General features: G+C 39.7%; 1 protein-coding gene across 3 annotated transcripts in view; it reads right to left on the reverse strand.

The window, feature by feature from the left end:
• Positions 1-1873: 1873 nt before the first annotated feature.
• med23 (mediator complex subunit 23) overlaps positions 1874-23029 on the reverse strand; it is a 112893-nt gene continuing 91737 nt past the window's right edge. For all 3 annotated transcript variants that reach the window (XM_072556391.1, XM_072556400.1, XM_072556381.1), the window contains 3 exons: positions 15010-15130; positions 11588-11719; positions 1874-3695 (listed from right to left, as the gene is read on the reverse strand). In XM_072556391.1, coding sequence (XP_072412492.1) covers positions 3525-3695; positions 11588-11719; positions 15010-15130 — 424 coding nt within the window. In that variant the 3' untranslated portion in view covers positions 1874-3524. The remainder of the gene's footprint in view (positions 3696-11587; positions 11720-15009; positions 15131-23029) is intronic.

Raw genomic sequence — 23029 nt, forward strand, 5'->3', positions numbered from 1 at the left:
GCAGGTGAAACTAGGACAAGGGACCATAGCCTCAAACTTAGGGGAAGCAGATTTAGGACTGAATTAAGGAGGAATGTTTTCACCCAGAGTTGTGAAGCAATGGAATTTCCTGTCCAGTTAAGTAGTTGAGGCTTCCTCAGTAAATGCTTTCAAAGCGAAGATGGATCATTTTTTTGAACAATAAGGGAATTAAGGGTTATGGTGAGAGAGCGGGTAAGTGGAGCTGAGGCCACAAAAATATCAGCCACAATCTTATTGAATGGCAGAGCAGGCCATTCAGATGGCCTACTCCTGCCCCTAATTCTAATGCAGGTCTGGAGTTCATTTCAGAGTATCCACAAAGGTTATGTTTTTGAAGGAACTGGCTCCCCTCTCTTTGTTGGTTGCAATAAGGTTATTTTACAAAGGATCCCTTCTCTTGTGGATACCATTTCCAAATCTAAATATATTTATGCCTTAAAAGAAGCCAAACTAATCACGCTTTCTTGAGTGAAAGAAAGAGTATGTTTACTAGCTAATAAATGCAAGAAAGTATAAAAATAGTGACACACATACAAAGATTAGAACTGTGAATTGAGTAAAATGTTAAGAAGAGTGAATGATGGAACATTATTGCTTTAAGTTAGAGGTTACCAGTAATGCTGATATTCACAGTGAGGTGATTAATTTAAAAATCCTTTACTTTGTAGTTCGCTGTCTGACTTTTATCCTGTTTCTTTCTCAACAGTGACTGCACTGATTTGCCGAGCTTTTAGTACTCAAAGTGAAAGTGTCTTTATCTGCAGTGCAAGTTCTCAAACTGTGATCATCACAACTCACCAGCACATGGCCCACTGACACAGTCCAACATTTGCTGTTGGTTTTAATCCTTTTTTTGTATATTTTTGGAAGGGTAAACCATGAACATGTCTGCAGAGAAGATAATCAATTTACATTTTTCATTTCTTTTTTAACTTGTTGGACATTCTACAATGTGACGCTCCACAGGCTTATGTGGGAATTTGCCAGATAGCCTCTGAATTGACGTCAGATGTCATCTTTTGGTTGTATATCCACTTTCAAAAAGCACATTGTAATTAAAGGTTCAGGCTGTGGTCACAGTGCCACCCAGGCAGAGAAAGTGGACATATTGGTTGTAATCTTGCAAAATTCCCTACGTTCTAAAACAAAAATCCCAGTGAACTGGAAAACCACAATTGTTCCACTCCATACAAGGCAAAAACATCCTCCTTCTGGTAAGGGAGATTAAAACTGCATACTATGTTCCAGGTGTGGTCTCATCAAAACCCTGCACATGGCAACAAGACATCCCTACTGCAGTCTTCAAATCTGCCTATTCTGAAGATCCGAATACCCAGGTGTCATTGCACATTCCTTTCTCTCATTTTACAGTAGTTCAGAACATAATCTGACTTCCTGTTTTTGCTACCCAAAGTATCACCTTACATTTATCCACATCATACTGCATCTGCCATACATTTACCCACTTAGTCAGCTTGTTCAAATCTCACTGAAGCATCTCTGCACCCTCCTACCCAGCTTTGTGCCATGTGAAACTTTGGAGTTATTATGTTTACCTCCTTTATCTAAGTCATTAAAGGGTCTGTGTTAAGACTGTCATGGTAAATGTCCTCTGGCTGTTTGTGCGCAATTTTTTTTCAATGTCTTAATTAACAATCACCGATGTAAGTGGAGGTTACTGTGAGCAAATTTCCTTCATCACCGCAGAATCAGCCCTTCAAGCATAATTAAATGTGAAGTACTTGAAGGTACCAAGACAACTAAAATTGCAATACAAATGTAAGTTTAAGCCTTTAATAAATCAGTCTGATGCATTTTATCACAAGATGGTACATATTTTTATTGATAAAAGTACAAAAGGCAAAAGTTTTTTCATCTTCAGTGTGTTTCATACTTCAAAAAAAATTTCTGTAGAATTTAAGCTCATCACACAATACATATAAAAAATTGATCAATTAATGCAAATTAGTGAAGATTTAACCAGATAAGAGAAATCTGCAAAATCTCAATTTAATTTCATTTTAAAATACTTGTTGAATAGCAAAACTTGAATAGTCTGCTGGTAACAAGTTATCAAGTTACTTCAACTGTATTTCATTTTTACATTGGGTTTACCAGTTTAAAAATAATTGGATGAAACTGTATGGTGTAATGGTTTGTAGAACTGTAAATTTGAATATAAAATGCAAATTTAAGCATTGCTAAGTCATAATGGTCAATGATCATGTAACATTTCTTTTGCTCAGAACAGATTGAAACAAGTACATTCCGTGTTATAAACATTTGGAAGCTAATACAAATATTTCAGGTCATTCCATGCTTACAGCAGGCAGAAACAAAAATAACAAAAAGACAGATATAAGAAATCCAAGTGGTCAATCCATTCACTTTGCTGTTCCATTCAAAATTGTGTTTAAAACTAGCAGGTATGTTAGCAGTTTGAAGACCAATTTAGATCACCATTTGGATCATAACATCTAGAAATTCTGGAAATTCATTTTTTAGAAACCAATATTTAAAAAAAAAGAGAACAGGATTGTCCTCCAGGAATTAGAATATCAAGATTCAAGATGAAAACCAGCTTACACAATTAAGATTGAAAATAAATACATCGGAGAATGTTTCACTGAAAAGTTAATTAACAAATTAAAGCTTTTAGATTAGATTAGATTCCCTACAGTGTGGAAACAAGCCCTTCGGCCCAACAAGTCCACACCAACCTTCTGAAGAGGAACCCACTTCCCTCTGACTAATGCACCTAACGCTATGGGCAATTTAGCATGGCCAATCCACCTGACCTGCAAATCTTTGGACTGTGGGAGGAAACTAGAGCACCCGGAAGAAACCCACACAGACACTGGGAGAATGTGTAAACTCCACACAGACAGTCCCCCAAGGCTGGAATCAAACCTGGGTGCCTGGCACTGTGAGGCTGCAGTGCTAACCACTGAGGGGCATTTCAAAAAATGTATACATCACTTTAATTGTGTTCTTTGACAAGCAGATTATTCCATATGATTTTAGTCAAAAAACTAGACATTACAGTTTGAACAAAATTATACAGACTAATTGCAATAGAACTTGCAGAATAAACCAGTAAAAATTGTCTTCAGTTTAAATAAATATACCTGTATGGTATGAAGAAAAACAGAGAAAGGTATCACCAACAGATTTCTATAATTTTGCACTTAGTACTATTTAGATTATTGTGTGAAATACATTCTTCAAAATCAGTTGAACTAAGAGGATGACTTATTACACATTACAGGAGCAGTTCATTTTTCACTAAAGTGGCACACAACGACTCTAACCATCACTGACGCAACAACTACAGCACATTGTTTACAGTTAATTTTCTCTTTGCTAGCATTACTTTAGTCATTCAATAGATAGTATGTACAATATTTTAAAAATGTCTTGAGGTTTCCGTCTTAAATACACAACTATTCTTTTTACTTTACAGTATTAGAACTCCTCTGACAAAATGCTACCAAATTCTCATTTTATTGTGTTACTGATAGGGCGACACCAGTGGACACCTGGCTGGAAGAGTTGGCTGGAGAGGCATTGCTTGCTGGTTGTACTGCTCCTGCTGGCTCCACCTTACTTATGTGAGTCACAAATCGCAGTCGAAGTTTTAAAGCTGGCCTTAGCATACAGATTATTTTTTCCACCTAGAAAGAGAACAGCAAGATCACAGAATAAGATGGTTATCAGCAATATTTAGATATTTAATTTCCAAATTTAAATGTTTAATCAGTTGGCCAGTTTCTCATTGATCCAATAACTAGCGCCACATTCTGAAAATGGAGTGGTGCCTCAAGATATTACTGTGCCCCTCAAAAGCCACTACTGCCTTCTGCACTATTACCATTCACTGGTACTTACTGTCAGGCAAATTGTTGGAAGTGTGAAGCATTTATTATTATTATTCCAGTGAATGTAGGTAATGTGGAGTAGATTAACATTGTTTAGAGAGTCAACATTTGTTTGAATGAAAAGGTATGTAGATTGACTGAATCCTTGGCTTGTTTGATATCTGTACACACAACTGCTAGCATAGCAGGAGAAAAATAAATGAACACAATCTGCATCAATCTTCTCTCTGCCAAATTTCATGATTTTACACTTGTTTGTGGTGTAGTGGCATTTTCTTACTTAAAACCTGACATGGCCAAAAACTACTGAATTTCCATCCATTGGGAGCAGTTGATACAATACCAATTTAGCATCATCTGCAAACCTGAACACAATTTCATTTTGTGAATCATTTATAGTGACTATAAACAGCAGCTCTTACGTTGAAACTTGTTGCAGCCCACTGGTAATATACTGCCAACCCATTTGCTGACATTCAATTTGTTTCTATCACCATTTACTGATCCATTTAGCATATTCTCATAAATCACATGGGTTTAGACCATGAAAAGTAGCATCAACCAAGGTTTAGTTGGCAGAATTCATGTCTCGAAATCTGAAGGTCATGGTTCAAATCCTACCCCAGCAGCTTCAGCATGAAACTCTAGGCTGAGTCCCCAGTATAAAACTGAAAGTGTGCTTCTGATGAGATATTAAGCAGACACCCTGTTTGCTAAACAGTTTGCTGTAAAAGATCCATGGTCCTACTTCAAAGAAAAGAAGCACTGTCCCATGTTCCTAGACAACATTTATTTCTCAGTTAATGTCATGATACACATTGTCGTCATCTGTGGGAGTTTGGCTATAGGTAGATGGGACATCTTGAGGTCTTTAAGATGGGGACATTAATACATTAATGAAATCCAGACCAATAACATTTTTCTATATCCCTTTAGGATGGTCAAACAATCTCCAAACAACTAGACTGTTTCTTCAGAATGGATTTTATCGGAATTAACCAGCCAGCATTTCCAAGGCCTGGTCTAATGATCTAGAGAAACATGTTCAAATTCTTAATGATAGCAGCGAAACTTAAACTTAACCAATTAAATTTTGCAAAAAAAGTATTAGTAATAGCGACCAGGAAACTGCTGAAATTTTGTTAAAATGCATCTGGATTAGAGTGGTGCTGGAAAAGCACAGCAGTTTAGGCAGCATCCGAGGAACAGGGAAATCAATGTTTCGGGCAAAAGCCCTTCATCAGAGTGCCTGCAGGGTGGAGAGATAAATGAGAGGAGGGTCCTGAAACAGACTCGCTACCACAGCCAAATTTGCTTCCTCACTGCCTGCCTCCATAACCAACTCATCTCACAGACTTTGGATCACCTTTAAACCAGCAGAGTTCGGATCTGAACAGGACAAACAGTACAGAGTACAGATTCAAGAACACCAGCAACGGTTCTCCTTCAAGATCCTCCGCTCCATGCTCGCAGCAATGTGCCGACACCTAACCTCTCCACAGTCAGCCCTGCCTCAGCTGAGGGCCACACTCTCTCAGAATTGTAAAGGACCCCTCCTTTACTATATTCTCAGGAGAATTCATACTCTCAACAAACAGTATTTCAACACCGTCTCAAACATCAAAAACTAAGTACAACAAACTTTTATCTACCCACCTCCATAACCAGCAATCCTCAAACATTCCAGAATATTCCTCGGGCCTCTGGAACTGCTCAGACATAATTAGCCATGCGGCTGATGCAGCTACCCTTCCCAAGGTGATCGATGACCTCACTTCAGCTCCCATCAGGGCCACTTCCGCCCCTCAATTCCTCATGCACCACACGTGACATCACGTCCGCCCCTCACATCATCGCTGATGTCACACGCTCAGTGACCTCCACCCCCCCCCCCACTGACGCGTTCGCCACCACTTCCGCCCCCAACGCCGCTCACCTGCATTCTGTTAACACGCCCCTCCCAGATCCCACTGTCACCATCCCTGTCCCTCAGAACCCTGAGGGGAACACCACCCCTGCTCATGACTCCACCCCCATTCCCCCCCCACCATCACACCCACTCCAGTTTCAAGCTCCACCACCACTCCCAACTCCACACCCACACCAGGTCCCAGCTCCCAGCCCTGCCGAGTTTTCACCATCCCTCCAGAATGATCAGTCCTCAGCAAAGGCCTCACCTTTATCCCCCTCCGTCCTTGCATCAATGAATTTAATACATGCCATGAGGTTGAACACTTCTTCCACCGCCTCCGAGCTCACTTTTACAATCAGGACTCCTGCCCACCTTCCGAGGACCCCTTTGCCCGCCTCCAACACACTCCATCCACCTAGACACTCTGCTGGCCTATTACCTGCCCTTGACCTATTCATTTCCAACTGCCGCCGGGATATTAACCGCCTCAACATGTCCACCCCCCTCCCCCAATCCAACCTCTCACCCTCATAACTCGCAGCCCTCCATTCTATCTGCTCCAATCCTGAGCTCACCATCAAGCCAGCGGATAAAGGGGGTGCAGTGGTTGTCTGGCGCACTGACCTCTACACCGCTGAAGTCAGACGCCAACTCGAAGACACCTCCTCCTACCGCCCCCTCGACCATGACCTCACCCCCTATCACCAAACCATCATCTCCCAGACCATACAGAACCTCATCACCTCAGGAGACCTCCCACCCACAGCTTCCAACTTCATAGTCCGGGAACCCCACACTGCCTGGCTCTACCTCCTTCCCAAGATCCACAAGCCTGACCACCCTGGCCGACCCATTGTCTCAACATGCTCCTGCCCCACTGACCTCATCTCTACTTACCTTGACACTGTCCTATCCCTCCTAGTCCAGGAACTCCCCACACCTTCGTCTCATTCATCTCTCCACCCTGCAGGCACTCTGCCTCTATTCCTGAAGAGCTTTTGCCCGAAACATTGATTTCCCTGGTCCTCGGATGCTGCCTGAACTGCTGTGCTTTTCCAGCACCACTAATCTAGAATCTGGTTTCCAGCATCTGCAGTCCTTGTTTTTACCTTAAAATGCATCCGATCCATTAAAATCCAACAGAGAAGGAAAGTTTCCATCCTTACTCCCTTTGGCTGATAATTAACTTCAGACCCACAGAAATATAGTCAAGTCTTTACTACCCTCTGAAATAGCCCATCACTTAATTGAATCACAAAAGCTATAAAGAATTACAAATAATAAAGCCAGTTAGACTACCTCGCACCAGATTCAGACATAACAAACGGACACCAAGTTAATCTAACAATATCCTCATTAAAATACAAAGATCTGAGCCAAAGTTTTGACAGCTGTCCCACATATCTGTCAAACAATGTCATTAGATATGTTGGCTATTCATAATTCCAGCAACAGGACAGACCTACAGGAGATTGGTGACACTATGGTATAAATTACAGTTTTCAGCCTGCATCCTATGTTGTTTCATGGTCTGGGTCAAAAACAAATAATCTATTTATTCCCTCTCTCCACTGGTAAATCAGTATATCTTCACATTGAACACCAATTGGAAGGAGCACAGAGTAGCACAAGCACAAAATATACACTGGGTGTAGAACTTCAATGTCTATCACCAACATTGACTCATTCTTGTTAATCCCTCAAGGATGTATCTGCTATATTGGGTCAGCAGCTACTCAAAGGTTCTGTACAGGTTAATTGGCATGCCGGCACTTCACATAGAATTGACTTTCGGTTTTGGACCACCAAGCCTTCTGGAAATAACGGTCTTTCTTTACATTTAAGATACTCTCCACTGCGTTGAGTGGCAATACTTTCCCTCTAAGCTATGTGTGTTTGCGGGTCTGTACATGGTGATCGATCTGCTGGTACTGATCATGGCACTGGCTTTCAATTCTGAAAGTTGCTGCTAGGCTTGGACCTTTAAGATCTACGCAGCCGAATAAAAAATTAGCAAAAGCTGGTGTCGTGCTGAATGGCATAGATTTAGAACAGATTTACCAGCTCAAAATTGGATTCCTAAGAGTTGTTTAACTTTTGGTAAATAATGTTTTCCTGATTTCACTCCTAAGTTTAAGACTGTCCCCTTGTTCTGGATTACCCCAGAAATACCCAATTTGCTTCATTCACGTTGTTTCTGCTATTCCTTCAAAATTTGCTTTACAAATAATTCTAGCATCACTGTGCATTCTGCCTCTATCTTCTTTTCAGGTGGTGCATTTCATATTCTGACAACATTACCAAAAATCCAACTGCAGCACAACAGTGTTCAACCACCATTTGTAACCTATTGACCTAGCACATTCCTCACTGTACCATTACCAGCAAGTCAGAGGATCAACCCTGGTTCAAAGAAGAGTGCAGAAGGACATGCCAGGAGCAGCACCAGACATCTTAAAAACATAAGATGGCAATTTCACGAAACTGGAATTAACTTGAGTCTAAAGATTCATAATTGAACTCAAATGGTAACTCTGCTTCAGTTGGTTCAGTTATCTGGATCCTTGGTTTCAATGCATTGTAACACTAACAGCATGGCTTCAATTCCCATACTGGCTGATATTAATATGAAGGTTTCTTCTTCTCAGCCTCTCCCCTCACAGAAGACTCTCAGGTTCAATCACCATTAGTCAGGTCTCTCTAATGAGAAATCAGCTCTATGGCCTGCTCGGACTACGGCCATGTTACATGACATGTCAAGATGACAGTGTAGTGAGATGTGAATTAACTCAGCCAGAGAGCTGAACGAGCTTTTGAATTGTCTGCCCTCTGTGACACATATGCTCAAATTGTGGAGTTGTGTCATTTCATGTTCCATTTACCTGTTAGCTAATATTTGAATTTTATCAATTTTAGTTTGCTTGTTGCAGTAAGAGTCTTGTTTGTTATTTTTGTTGAATCTTTTGGGAAATTAATCTCCTCCAAAAAAATTATTTGTCTCTATGGGAGCCTAAAGCAACTTTTGGACACGATTGCTGTGGTGCCATTTTGTAGAGGGTATACGGCAAGACCGTTCTTTCTTCTAAAATACCTGAACAACACTAAATTTCTGCTGAAGTTAGAAGCAATGTCTTCACCTGGCTTCTTTTTGCAGCCTTCCTCAGTTCCTTGGCATTTTTTGGAATATATTAATGGATCTCTAGATCCATTTGTTTTCCTGAAATTTAAAAATCTTGCATGCTTTTTGTTAGTTAATAGTGGTATTTCTCTTTTACTTTTTTTAATATTTTATTCTTTGGCTGACCTTGCACAGGGATAATTTTTAAAATTTCATTTCATCTTTCTTCTATACCTTTCTCCCCAGGGCCTATTTCCACTTTTTTGATTCATTCGCAGGAATGTGGGTGTTGCTGGTTGGGTTAACATTTATTGTCCATTCCTAATTACTTCTGAACTAGATGGTTTGTCACAGCCTTTTTAGAAGAAAGTGAGGACTGCAGATGCTGGAGATCAGAGCTGAAAAGGTGTTGCTGGAAAAGCGCAGCAGGTCAGGCAGCATCCAAGGAACAGGAGAATCGATGTTTCGGGCATGTGCCGTTCTTCAGGAATGAGCAGACTCTCCTCATTCCTGAAGAAGGGCTCATGCCCGAAATGTTGATTCGCTGCTCCTTGGATGCTGCCTGACCTGCTGTGCTTTTCCAGCAACACCTTTTCAGCTCACAGCCTTTTTAGAGGCCAGTTAAGAGTTAACTACATTGCTGTTGGTGTGGAGTTGCATGCGGAATGGCAAATTCTCTTCTTTAAGGGACATTTGTGAACAAGATGGATTTTCATTACAAACAACAAAAGACAGAAACACTTTGTTAACATTAAACTAGCTTTTCCAGAATTCCAAATTTTTCAGTACATTAAAATTTTACTGCATCTACCATGGTGAGATTTGAACTTTCATTCCCAGAACATTACAGTGAGACTCTGGATTACTAGTCCAGTGACATTATCACTGGCCCATCAACTCCTAGATGCTACCGTTCAAATGTTGTCTCATATCTTTAAAAATTGGGCTCTTAACCTTTTACTTTTTACCCTTATGTCTATCTCATGAAAAGGAGAATTAATTAGTGTTTTTTTAATGCAGTATTATCAGGCTATGAAATGATGCACCACAAGAAAAGAAATGCTGGAGGTAGAATACCCAATGAAACCAGAATTATTGTAAAACAAAATTTAAAGAAGTAGCAGAAATATCATGTGAGTGAGACAATCCATAATAAAGGAGTCAAAGTCTTAAATTTAGGAGCAAAATCAGGAAGAATTTATTCAAAGTAGTCAAACGTTTTAATTCTATATAACCAATTGAAAGTTGGAGTAAGAATAATTGGTTTTTATTAAGCTTTATGCACATGAAGAAGCAGGAATTTAAGTACCATCAGTTCGCATAATTGAATTATGGATTGTAAGCTTCCACTGATGCATCCCACTAGGTGGCTTGATAGTTTGCATTGAAGCTCATGGGCTTGATTCTAGTCTCGGGTAACTGTCTATGTGGAGTTTGCACATTCTCCTCATGTCTGCATGGATTTCTGCAGGTGTTCTGGTTTCCTCCCACAGTTCAAAGATGTGAAGGCTAAGTGAGTTGACCATGATAAATTGCTCATATTGTCCAAGCAAGTTAGGTGGATTAGCCATCGTAAGTGTGGGGTTATGGGGATAGGAGGGGGAAAGAGAAGGGGAGTGGAGGTGAATCTGGGTGGTTCTTCAAAGGATCAGTGCAGAATCTATGGGCCAAATGGCCTCTTTCTTTACTGTAGGGATTCCATGATTCTATTGCCAAAGCCATGCTGAACTGAAAGTCTCTGTCTGTACTACAAAATCCATTAAGTTATAGTTAATTATCAGTTTTGTATTTCTAGTCCAACTAGTCAGTAATTTCATTTGGTTTATTCAAAATGTTAAGTTTTCTTCTGTAACGTTTTTCAATTTACTTTGGACATTTTACCAAAATCTGTACAGAAGACATTTATTCAGATAACTGCAACAAAATATACAACTTTGGGCTCCATATCTCAGGAAGGATGTACTGGTCCGAGAGTATATTCGGAGGAGGTTCACAAGAATGGTCCCAGGAATGAAAAGCTTACCGTATGAGGAATGTTTGAGGACTCGGAGTCTGTACTCAGAGTTTAGAAGGATAAGTGGGTGATCTAATCGAAACTTATAGAATACTGAATGGCCTGGACAGAGTGGATATTGGAAAGATATTTCAATTGCTCGGAGGGACTAAGGCAAAACCTTAGAATAAAGGGAAGACTTTTTAGAATGGAGATAAGGAGAAACTTCAATCAATCTGTAGAATTCACTGCCACAGAAGGCTGCGGAAGCCTGGTCATTGAGTTGATTTAAGATGGAGATAGATAGGTTATTGAGTATCAAGGGGATCAAGGGTTAAGGGGAGAAAGTTGGAGAATGGGGTTGAGAAACGTATCAGCCATGATTGAATGGTGGAGCAGATTAGATGGGCTGAATGGCCTAATTTATACTCCTATGTCTTATGATCTAAAAGAATGAGATGACCTTCTTTCTTCTATAACTTGATAACTTCAACAAATGAGACAAGGCTTTCTTTTGTCTGTAATTTGTAAACCAAATACTCTAGAAAGTGTTTTGCGAATTATAGATCAGATAGCCAATCAATTTTGGCCTATGGGAACAATCTTGGAAACTGAACAGATGACTCACCAAACATGGTTACCATTTTTAGACACAAACTACTCACCTGATCTTTAACACTGTCTCCTGTAAACATGTACTTTACATGGTATAAAAAATCACAAATAGGGTCCATATAGCTCAGGTGCTGTGTGTTTTGGTCTACATTCTGTAACATCTCATAAAATGCAATGCCAATCTGCAAGAGATAAGTATTAAATTTAACTGTTTTTATCAGGTATAAATAAATTCATTCAATGTAACATTCTGCTTCAACTTAAAAAAAAAAGCCATACACACAAGGGACATTTAAATATTCTGATCATATTTTGATGAATATATTTACCAAAGTCTGGGGTAGTCAAGGAGGCTGGAAGAACACAGCAAGCCAGGCAGCATCAGGAGGTGGAGAAGTCAATGTTTCAGGTGTAATCCTTCTTCAGGACTCTTTACCAAAGTCTAGTCTTTTATCAAGTATACAATCTCTGTATTCAAACCTAATCTATCCTTTTTTATTTGAGCTTCATTGATAAAGGTAACGAGGAGATAATTACAGCAGTTTGTAGAAAAATGCCATATAGAACTATATTTAAAAAGTGATGCAGCAGAATACATTGTCAAGAGATTGAATTTGATCAAACTGCCATTCGAAAGTGATTTGAAAAAAATGGAGGGTAGACCATTATTTATCAGAGTGGAGCTTTCTCCCAGTTGAGCAGCTTGCTAATTCTTCATGAAGAATGTAACAAAGTCTGAAATACCTTTTTAATGGTGGGAAGTTGATGCTAGAAGTATATTTAAACAAAGAAGTCACTGAAAGTTATGAAATATACAAGAAACATAGAATTGTCTCAACATTCCAATGACATTGCAATTTGTAGCACCAAGCATAGTAGTGTGATATTGATGTCCAAAATGAAAAAAGGCATTGCATATTTTTGTTAACACACAGGAGGAAAAAAAAGAGAAAAAACATACTTGAGAGCTTAATTATTCAAATAGTAATGGACTCAGATGGATGTATCATTCATAGCTAAATAAAGTAATGATGGGTTCTATTAAATTGAAAGACGTGGACTGGTTAGACCAAAGGGTCTGTTTCCATGCTGTCTGACTATGATTCTATAACACTTTGCAAGCTGCGAGGATTCATGGTAGGTCAGAGGATTGGTAAACTTCAAGAAAACAAAATGGCTTAAACGATAATAAAAAGAGGCAGAAAAAATAAGAAAGATGGTTCGCAATATAAAAAGAAAGTTTAAGAGTTTGTGCAAGTACTTGAATAGGAAAAGTGTAACTAATGCTGTTGCATATCCTCTAGAATGTGACTGGGAAGTTGATAACGATAATAAAGAAATGGCACAAACTTTGAACAGGTGTTTTGCATCCATTTTCCATTAAACATAAAGAGGTGTTAGAGATTAACTGAAAATAATCACCAGGAAAAAGGTTCAGGAAAAACAGAAAAGTAGTAAACTCCGTGGTATCAAGGGATGTGATAGTGCTGATACATGAATCACAAGTAGCTAGTATGTGAATACAGCAAGTGATTAGGAAGACAAATGGATATCTGGAATTTAGTGTAAGAGAAATGGAGTATAAAAGGAAGGGAAGTTTAACTACAGCCGAACAGGGTGTTGACAAGACCAGGTTTGAAGTATTCAGTACAAATTTCATCTCCCAATTTTGAAAAAGTTATCTAATTGCTTCAGAAGCAGTTCAGGGAAAGTTCAGTCATTCCTACGATGAAGGGCTTACCTTGTGATCAAAAAGGTTGAACATTATATATAAATATTGGAGGGAAATGAGAGACAATCTTATTGAAACTTAAGACCTTGAAGGGACTGGGTTAGGGTTGCTATCCACTCGAAGTTTATCCTTCGCTTTTTGATGTGGGGGACATGGGGCAGAAAAGAAGAGGGACTAAAACAAAGGGATATAGGTAGGAATAAGAGATTTACCTTTTAAGACTGTTTTCTTTTCTAACCTGGCAGTGGGTAATTAGAATGTAAAATTCTCTTCCCAGAAAGTAACCAGATCAACTATCACCCTATTAAATGGTGGAGCAGGCTCAGGGGATAAAAGGTCTATTTTGTTTCCAAATCCTATGTCCAGGTGCATGTGAAAGGATCGGACTGGCAACCATGGCAGCATGCAACATGAAGTGCCCTTGGGTTTTGAGAAGATTTGTGGCTCAGGTTGAGGTTCTGGATGCAAGCTTGCTCGCTGAGCTGTAAGGTTCGTTTCCAGCTCAGCGAGCAAACCTACATCCATGAAGTGTCCTTTAAGAAGTTATTATTGAGATTCAAAAGAAAGAGTTGGTGGTTACAGAGTCAACATTGAGGACTGTGATGGCAACTCCTTGCTGACCACTGTATACTATTGTGCATTTGCCTCTGCTGAGCTCATCCTGCAGGTGAGGCAGGACAAACCCAGGGTTGGTGGTTGAGGTATCTAGGATGTTGAATGCTAGGCACAATTCAATCAACTCATTGCTCGACAAGTCATTTTGCAACTTTACGAAGATGTTAATAATGAGAACTTTGCAGGACTGTGTGTGTCATTTCATTTTACATGTTGAAGTCTGTCTGGTTTCAATCCTCTATGATTTTTCTGCAGCTGTTTAGTACAATTCAGTGGCTTGCTGGTCAATTGAGGCTGGTTAAGGATAAAGTACATCTTTGTGGATTAGTCGTCACATAAAGACCAAAACAGATTAGGCCAGATTTCCTTCCCCAAAGATCATTTGCGAATCTGATGCATTTATATGATCAGTAGGAGAAATCAAGGGTTACAAGAAAAAGGTAGGAAACGGGACGTGAGTAACATTGGATCAGCCATTATCCTGGTAAAAACAATGACTGCAGATGCTGGAAACCAAATTCTGGATTAGTGGTGCTGGATGAGCACAGCAGTTCAGGCAGCATCCAACGAGCAGCGAAATCGACGTTTCGGGCAAAATCCCTTCATCAGGAATAAAAGGGCTTTTGCCCGAAACGTTGATTTCGCTGCTCGTTGGATGCTGCCTGAACTGCTGTGCTCTTCCAACACCACTAATCCAGAATCAGCCATTATCCTGTTGAGTAGCTAAGCAGAGTTCAGGGGCCAAATGGCCTACTCCAGTTCCTTATTTCTTACCACCTTATAACTGATGATCATTTCAAGGCCTTCTTACTGAGACGAGCTTTCAATTCCAGGTTTTTATTAGTTGAATTTAAATTCCACCGGTCATTATGAGATTTAAACCAGTGTCGCCAGGGCATTAGCCTGGTCTTCTGAATTGCTAGTTAAATGACCACAGTGGCACTATCTCCCAATGGCATGTTTAATTTTCAATTCTAATTCTTGGTAAGACTTTAGTCTGCACAAATTCAAACTGAGAAATGCCAAACTAATTTTCTATAATTATGCTCTGCGGTTGGTTGTCACAAAGTACAAGTTAACATTTGAAATTCAGACTAAAATTACTCTCACACACAAAGCACTGACCTCAAGCATACATCGGGTCCTTTCTTGCTGGAATCGTTGTAGAAAAGGACCAACAAGATGATAAATGTACAACAATTGGAATTCAGTCTTCACCAATGGCTTTAGTACTTCTGTGAGAAATCTAGAGGAAGACAATCAATTTATTATTTTTCATAATATATTCTAATTTCTAACCTTTTTACTCTGCTTTGGTTTCAATTACAAGTTTGTTTTGTGAATAGATGATAAACATAAAAATAATGCCTTTGTTCAGCAGTCAGATCCAGATTTATGCACTTCAGTTAATCGCTTGGGGGCTCTAACAAATGTGTCTGTCCTTGGTGACTAACTGTTCAATTTTCCTAGAATGAATGACTGAAAAGTTCCAGTGAAACTGCAAAGCAAATTCCATCATTCCCCGACAGGCGGCATGTAATTATTTAAATAGATGATGATATTCTAATTTTCTCTTTGAAAAAAAATTCATCTATAATATTGACTTATTCACTTGATCATGCATTTCAAAACTATTAAAACAGTTTATGAAATACTTACCTGAAAAGTTTCAGTTATTTAATATCTATTAAAATAAAAAAACTATAAAGTTAAATGCAATCATGAACACTGACCTATTTAGTTCAAATTCAGTTGAATTCTCAGAAGAAATTAGATTTAATAAGGAAAACCACTGGCTCAGCTTTAGGTTTAAAAAAAAGGACTCGCGAGGATAAAAGACAATTACTTGAATTTATTTCCAAAGAGTTCTAAACAGCTAAACTACAATACATCACGTCAGTGCTACACAGGTTTTATGGTTCCTCTATTTCTGAATAACTGTGTGTTCTAGCATTGTTTATATATGCCACATATCCCTGTCACAACATCCATAAGAATATTATGGCACACCTAATTGTCATTAATGCCAGTACTTTTAACTCTCACTTCCAATATCCTCCAAAGTTCAAGTAATCAAATTATGCAGCAGATTTATTATCAAACAAAATATAGTATTTTATCTACAATTTGTTATTCAAACAATGGTTCTCGAATTTTAGTGACAACTGCTTCAGATTTAACAAAAATTCTCCTTTTTAGTTAGTGAATCAACAGCAGTTTAATCAATGGGATCCATAGTCAATTAGGAGAAAGTGAGGACTGCAGATGCTGGAGATCAGAGCTGAAAAATGTGTTGCTGGAAAAGCACAGCAGGTCAGGCAGCATCCAAGGAGCAGGAGAATCGACATTTCGGGCATAAGCCCTTTTTCAGGAAGAAGGGCTTATGTCCGAAACGTCAATTCTCCTGCTCCTTGGATGCTGCCTGACCTGCTGTGCTTTTCCAGCAACACATTTTTCAGCTCCATATTCAATTAGTTAAGTTTAAAAAGATTAAATTAACAAAACTAATGCTTTAACCTTCACGATCCAACAGATTTCAATAGATACATAATAATGACTTTTTCCTGAACTCCATGTGACAAATTAGTTTGGAACCAATCTGAAGCCTATCTATCCTTCATTATTCCATTTTCATCTGCATGTTTATCCAATGATCATTTAAATGCCCTTTTAAGTTGGTGAGTCTACTACTGTTGCAGGCATGGCATTCCACACCCCTACTACTCTCCCCGTAAAGAAACTACCTCTGACATCTGTCCTATATCTACCCCCCCTTGATTTAAAGCTATGCCTCCACATGCTAACCAACACCATCTGAGGAAAAAGGCTCTCACTGTCCACCCAATCGAATCTTCTGACTACCTTATGTGTCTCAATTAAGTCAGCTCTCAACCTTCTTCTCTAATGAAAACAGCCTTAAGTCCTTCAGCCTTTCCTCATAAAGCCACCCCTCCATACCAGGCAACACCCAGGTAAATCATGTCTAAACCCCTTCCAAAGCTTCCATATGTTTCCTATTGTGCAGTGACCAGAACTGTATGCAATACTCCAAGTACAGCTGCTCCAGAGTTTTGTACAGCTGTAACGTGACCTCATGGATCCGAAAGTCAGTCCCTCTACCAATAAAATCTAACATACCGTATGCCTTCTTAACAATCCTATCAACATGGGTGGCAACTTTCAGGGACCTATGTATATGGACACCAAGATCTCACTGCTAATCCACACTGCCAAGGATTTTACCATTAGCCTAGTACGAAGTTAAGTTGAAGGTGTGTACTGCACCTTTAAGAACGTATGCTGTTCTGAACTGAGATTACAAGCACCTGTGTGTTTGATTAGATGGCAGTCCCAGAGTGTATCAGAAAATTGAAAATATGTAACATTCGGCTGTGAAATGGACCTGCTATGGTTACGGTTTTGACAAAAATTTGAATTTAACCACTTTAAAATTATGTCCCAGGATGTTAAAACCCAATCAAGTTTGAATTTATTGTTTTGCCAACATCAAACCAATAAGACAATCTGATGTGGAGGATATAAAAATGCAGACACTTTGAAAATTGCAGAGCGCGTAACTGCCATAGAGAGAGACCCAAGAAAATAGGAAACACTTTCTATCAAAAGGTACTTTTTCATATGAAACATATTTGCAGTAAAAAGACAGACAACGACCCAGGGAGATCTTCAACTGGAAGACACTGAAGATGACAACTGCTGCGTGGTTTTGAAATTAAGTCAATGTAATTTTATTAAGTATCTCATTGTCAATAGAGTTGGAGGCAGGTAATAAGCAGTTAAGAGTGGGGGGCGCTTCAAGTTGTGAATTATTGTTGTTTAATGTTCACTTTTAGAGTTAAAGAATAAATTGATGTTATTTTCTTTAAATAGTAAAATTTGGGAGTTCTCTGTCACTCATATTTTAATAGATCATGAGGTGAGGTGAGGTGAGCTTTTCTGGGTGGTCGGTTTAATTAACAGAAGAGTTCACCGCTGCGTTGTAACAGTACCTGTTGGAGATAGGTAGCAGGAATGAACCAGAGCTGTATGAATAAGATTAGATTAGATTACTTGCAGTGTGGAAACAGGTCCAACAAGTCCACATAGACCCTCCGAAGAGCAACCCACACAGACCCACTCCCCTACATTACCCCTTCACTTAATTCTACGGGCAACCTAGCATGGTCAATTCACTTAACCTGCACATTTTTGGACTGTGGGAGGAAACCGGAGCACCCAGAGGAAACCCTCACAGACAGGGAGAAATGTGCGAACTCCACACAGACAGTTGCCTGAGGCGGGAACTGAACCCAGGTCTCTGGCACTGAGAAGCAGCAGTGCTAACCACTGTGCCACCGTGCTGTCCCAATAAGGGAGAAATGAAGAATTACAGTCTGGGTTAGAACGTCATTTAAAATGTACAAAACCAGAAATCACTGGAGAAGCTCAGCAGGTCTGGCAACATCCGTGGAGAGAAAGCAGGGTTAACATTTCTGGCCCAGTGACCCTTCTTCAGAACACAATAGGTGGAGATAGTGCTGAGAGGGAGAGGGAGAGGGAGAGGGAGAGGGAGAGGGATGGACAGGCAAAGGAATGGACAATGGTCAGACTGGGAGAATGAATAGCTAATGGGGATCATCAGTTGATGAGAATGGGTTGGTTGTGGGGAAGGTGTTCAGCCCCTAGAATTATTAAACTCTATGCAGAATTCTGAAGGCTGCATTGTCCCCAAGCAGGAATGTACCAATATGCTCATGTGGTTCTTCCTTTTCTAAACACAGTGGAGCATTGTTGATCAAACTTGTGCCTGAAAAATGCATGAAAGGGAAAGAAACTGGTGTGTCCAGTACTGAAAGCTTGGGAGCACCGCTGAACATAATTATGGAAAAGAGCATAATGGTCTTGCCCTTCGTTTTGTGCGTCAGTTTGAGCAAACTACACATTCAGCATGGGGATTAATAGATTAGCTGATCTTTCTTTATTGGTGAAATGGTATCTGCTGTTTTTTGTGGCCTGTTTAGAAGGCAAAGATCAGACCCCATAGAAAATAATTATTGTAATTAAGTTTTTGGACACAAAGAGACTTCAAATTTGCAAGGTATTTAAAGGAAATTTTTGAAGTGTTTGACTGACCGTGTACAGTAAATATGATTGATGTATTAAGATCATGAAAAATAGGAGACCATCATGTGGCCTGGTGAGTCGTTTCTGCCATTTAACATGGTCATGACTGATCTTGGGCTTCCTTTTACACTGCGTCCCCCTCCCTTGATTCCCTGAAGGCCCAAACACTGGCTATCCCAGACTTGAATGCATTCAATGATGGAATACCCAGAGTGCTCTAGGGTTGATAATTTCATTAAAAAAAATTAAAAATAAATGTGTCCAAGTTTCTACTAAAATCCAGTTTCCCAGAAGTTGGATCAACAAGAAACAATGTAGCATGGAATGCAGCAATTTAATCTGGCTTCAGATGTGACACAATTCTTGTTTTCATCATGCAAACTGGTCTGCTCAATTTCACACTTGAACGCAGGAGATTAAATCATATTTTCATCAAAGAATAGGATTAAGTGGCGCTCAGGAATCACGATGAATCCATTAACCAGATTTCTTCAATATTTTCCTATTAACTCACTTATCCAATGTGATGAGCCAGGGTGTAGAATTATAGGCATTTGAACTGGAATCAAGATACTGCAGGCCCACTAGGGGGTCTTATGCAAGCCTGCAAAACATGAGACTTGATGGCATACAAGTAACAATGCTTTTCTCTTGGGAAGGATAAAACAATGGGTTAACATTCAATCCAAAAGTGTTTTAAGACTTCCTTTGTGGCTATAAATACAAAATATTTTAGTATGACTTGACTAGGTGCAAAACTTCCTCACAGCCCTGGGCGTTTTTGGTCTTGTGATCTAAAGTCAGTATTTCACACATCAGGGGACCTGATGATGGAGCTGAAAAAAGTAGCTTAAAAATAGCTCATGCACAAAAATATCAGCATTGAAATAATTGCAAAGAGACACAAAGAAAGATTTGCACACCATCACTGCTTACGCTTCATTTCTGTGTCAGAGAAGAATTAAAAAAAGATTACAACACTGAAGACAGCAACATAACTCATTTCTGAATATTATTTCCTTTTTATTTGTGGCAAGTAGTTGGTTAGGATACATGTCTTTGAAATTTTAAAAAGACTGTTTCCAGTTTGACAAGAAACAGGTTCGTGAAAATTACTATTAAAAAAAATGAGAAAGCTTGTTACTATTTCAGTAAGGGTAAATAAACATCCACCAGTCTGGCAAAGCTTTATGCACTTTGAGGGACAGCACTGTAATACACAAGATGTTTCTTCTATAGAATCACTTGGTCCCCATGTACAATTATTGCATGTGGAGCATGCACAGAATATTTTCAAGAAATTCATTTTGTTTTGACTATTACTATACTTCTGATCAATTCTTGTTTTAAGAGGCATGAGCCTGATGCAATACATAGGTCACCCCTGGTTTCAGTTGGTTCAATTCCTGTGTACGTTTATCAGTTGATTTGTATGGAACACAATACAGCATAAAATGTATGTTTGTAAGTACAATCAAACGTTTGCATGTTGGATCCTTAAAATTAATCTTAATAAGAAATCTCATCCTTGCACATAAGTTGGTAGTGGATTGCAAGAAAAGTAATTTGCGGAATGTCTTCAAGATGGCTTTTTGGAGCACTTGCGGTGGAGCCCACTATGGAATAGGCAATACTGGATTTAGTGTTGTGCAATGAGGCAGACTTTATAAGGGAGCTTAAGGTGAAGGAACTCTTAGGAGGCAGTGATCATAATTTGATTGAATTTACCCTGCATTTTGAGAGGGAGAAGACAGAATCAGAGGTAACAGTATTACAGCTGAATAAAGGCAACTACAGAGGCATGAGGCAGGAGCTAGGTAGAATCGACAGGGAGAAGAGCAGAGTAGGAAAGACAGTGGAAAAGCATTGGCAGGAGCTTCTGAGTGTAATTCTGAAGACACAGCAGAGATTCATCCCGAGGAAAAAGTACAAGGAGGATGAGGCAACCATGGCTGACTAGGAAAGTCAGGAATAGCATAGAAACAAAAGAGAAAGCACGTAATGTGGCGTCGGGCAGTGGGAAACCAGAGGATTGGAAAGCTTACAAAGTTGAACAGTGGGCAATAAAAAAGAAATAAGGAGTGAGAAGATTAAATATGGGGGTAATCTAGCCAGTAACATAAAAGAAGACTAACAGTTTCTTTAGATATATATAGTATATAAAAGGGCAAAAGAGGGGCAAAAGTGCACGTTTTGGCTGCTGGAGAGACACTAGTTTGGAACAAGGAAATGGCTGAGGAACTGAATAGTTGCTCTGCATCAGTCTTCACTATGGAAGACACAAGCAACATCCCAAAAATTCAAGAGAGTGAGGCAAAGCTGAGAATGGATTTATTCACCTGGATCAGATGGACTACAGCTCAGAGTTCTCAGGGAGATAGCTGAAGAGATAATGGAAGCATTAGTGGTGATCTTTTAGGAATTGCAAGATTCAGACAGAGTCCCAGAGGACTGGAAAATCACTAACGTGTCACCCCTATTTAAAAATGGAGCAAAGCAAAAGACAGAAAATTCCAGACCGATCAGCCTAACCTCGGTCATGGGTAAGATCCTGGAATCTACTATGAAGGATGAGATTTTTGAATACTTGAAAGTGTGGTGTATGGTAAAATAGGGCGAAGTCAGCTTGGCTTCATCAAAGGGAGATCATGCCTGACAAATCTGTAGAATTCTTTGGGGACGTAACGAGCAGGTTAAACCAAAGACAGCCGATGGATGTTATCTATCTGGACTTCAAGAAGGCCTTTGACAAGGTGCCACACAGGAGGCTACTGAGTAAGATAAGGCCCCATGGTGTCAAAGGCAAAGTGCTAAGATGGTTAGAAATTTGGCTGCCTGGCAGAAAGCAGAGAGTGGGGAGAAAAGGATCCTTCTCAGGGTGGCAGCTGGTGATAAGATGGTGTTCTGTAAGGTTCAGTGTTGGGGCCACAACTTTTCACTTTATACATTGAAAATCTAGATGAAGGAACTGACAGCATTCTGGCTAAGTTTGCAGACAATTTAAAGATCGGTAAAGGGACAGGTAGCATTGAGGTGGTGGGAAGGCTGAAGGAGGATTTGGACAGGTTAGGAAAAAGAAATGGCAGATGGAGAACAATGAGGGAAAAAGTGTGAGGTCATGCATTTTGGTAGGAAGAAGAGAGGGATGGACTATTTTCTAAATGGGGAGAAAATTCAAAAGTCTGAAATGCTAAGAGAGTTGGGAGACCAGGATTATCCTTGAAAGTTGCCACCCAGGTTGACAGGGTTGTTAAGAAGGCATACAGTGTTTTAGCTTTTGTGAATAGAGGGATCGAGTTCCAGAACCATGAGGTTATGCTACAGCTGTACAAAACTCTTGTGTGGCCGCACTTGGAGTATTGTGTACAGTTCTGGTCACTGCATTATAAGAAGGATGTGGAAGCTTTGGGTGCAGAGGAGATTTACTAGGATGTTGCCTGGTATGGAGGGAAGGTCTTACAAGGAAAAGCTGAGGGACTTGAGGCTGTTTTCGTTAGAGAGAAGATGGTTGAGAGGTGACTTAATAGAGACATATAAGATAATCAGAGGGTTAAATAGGGTGGATAGGGAGAGCCTTTTTCCAAGTATGGTGACGGCGAGCACGAGGGGGCATAGCTTTAAATTGAGGGGTGATAGATATAGGACAGTTGTAGTTTCTTTACTCAGAGTAGTAAGGGTATGGAATGCTTTGCCTGCAACGGTAGTAGATTCGCTAACTTTAAGTACATTTAAGTCGTTATTGGACAAGCATATGGATGTACATGGAATAGTGTAGGTTAGATGGGCTTCAGATTGATATGGCAGGTCGGCGCAACATCAAGGGCCAAAGGCCTGTACTGTGCTGTAATGTTCTATGTTCTATGATTCTCTCAAGGTAAACTTGCAGTTTGAGTCAGCAGTCAGGAAGGCAAATGCAATGATGGCACTTATTTTGAAAGGAATTGAATATAAAAGCAGGGATGTATTTCAGAGACTCTAGAAGGCTCTGGTCAGAACACATTTGGAGTATTGTGCAGTTTTG

The sequence above is a fragment of the Chiloscyllium punctatum genome, chromosome 3 (assembly GCF_047496795.1).
Source record: "Chiloscyllium punctatum isolate Juve2018m chromosome 3, sChiPun1.3, whole genome shotgun sequence".
Classification (NCBI taxonomy): Eukaryota; Metazoa; Chordata; class Chondrichthyes; order Orectolobiformes; family Hemiscylliidae; genus Chiloscyllium; species Chiloscyllium punctatum.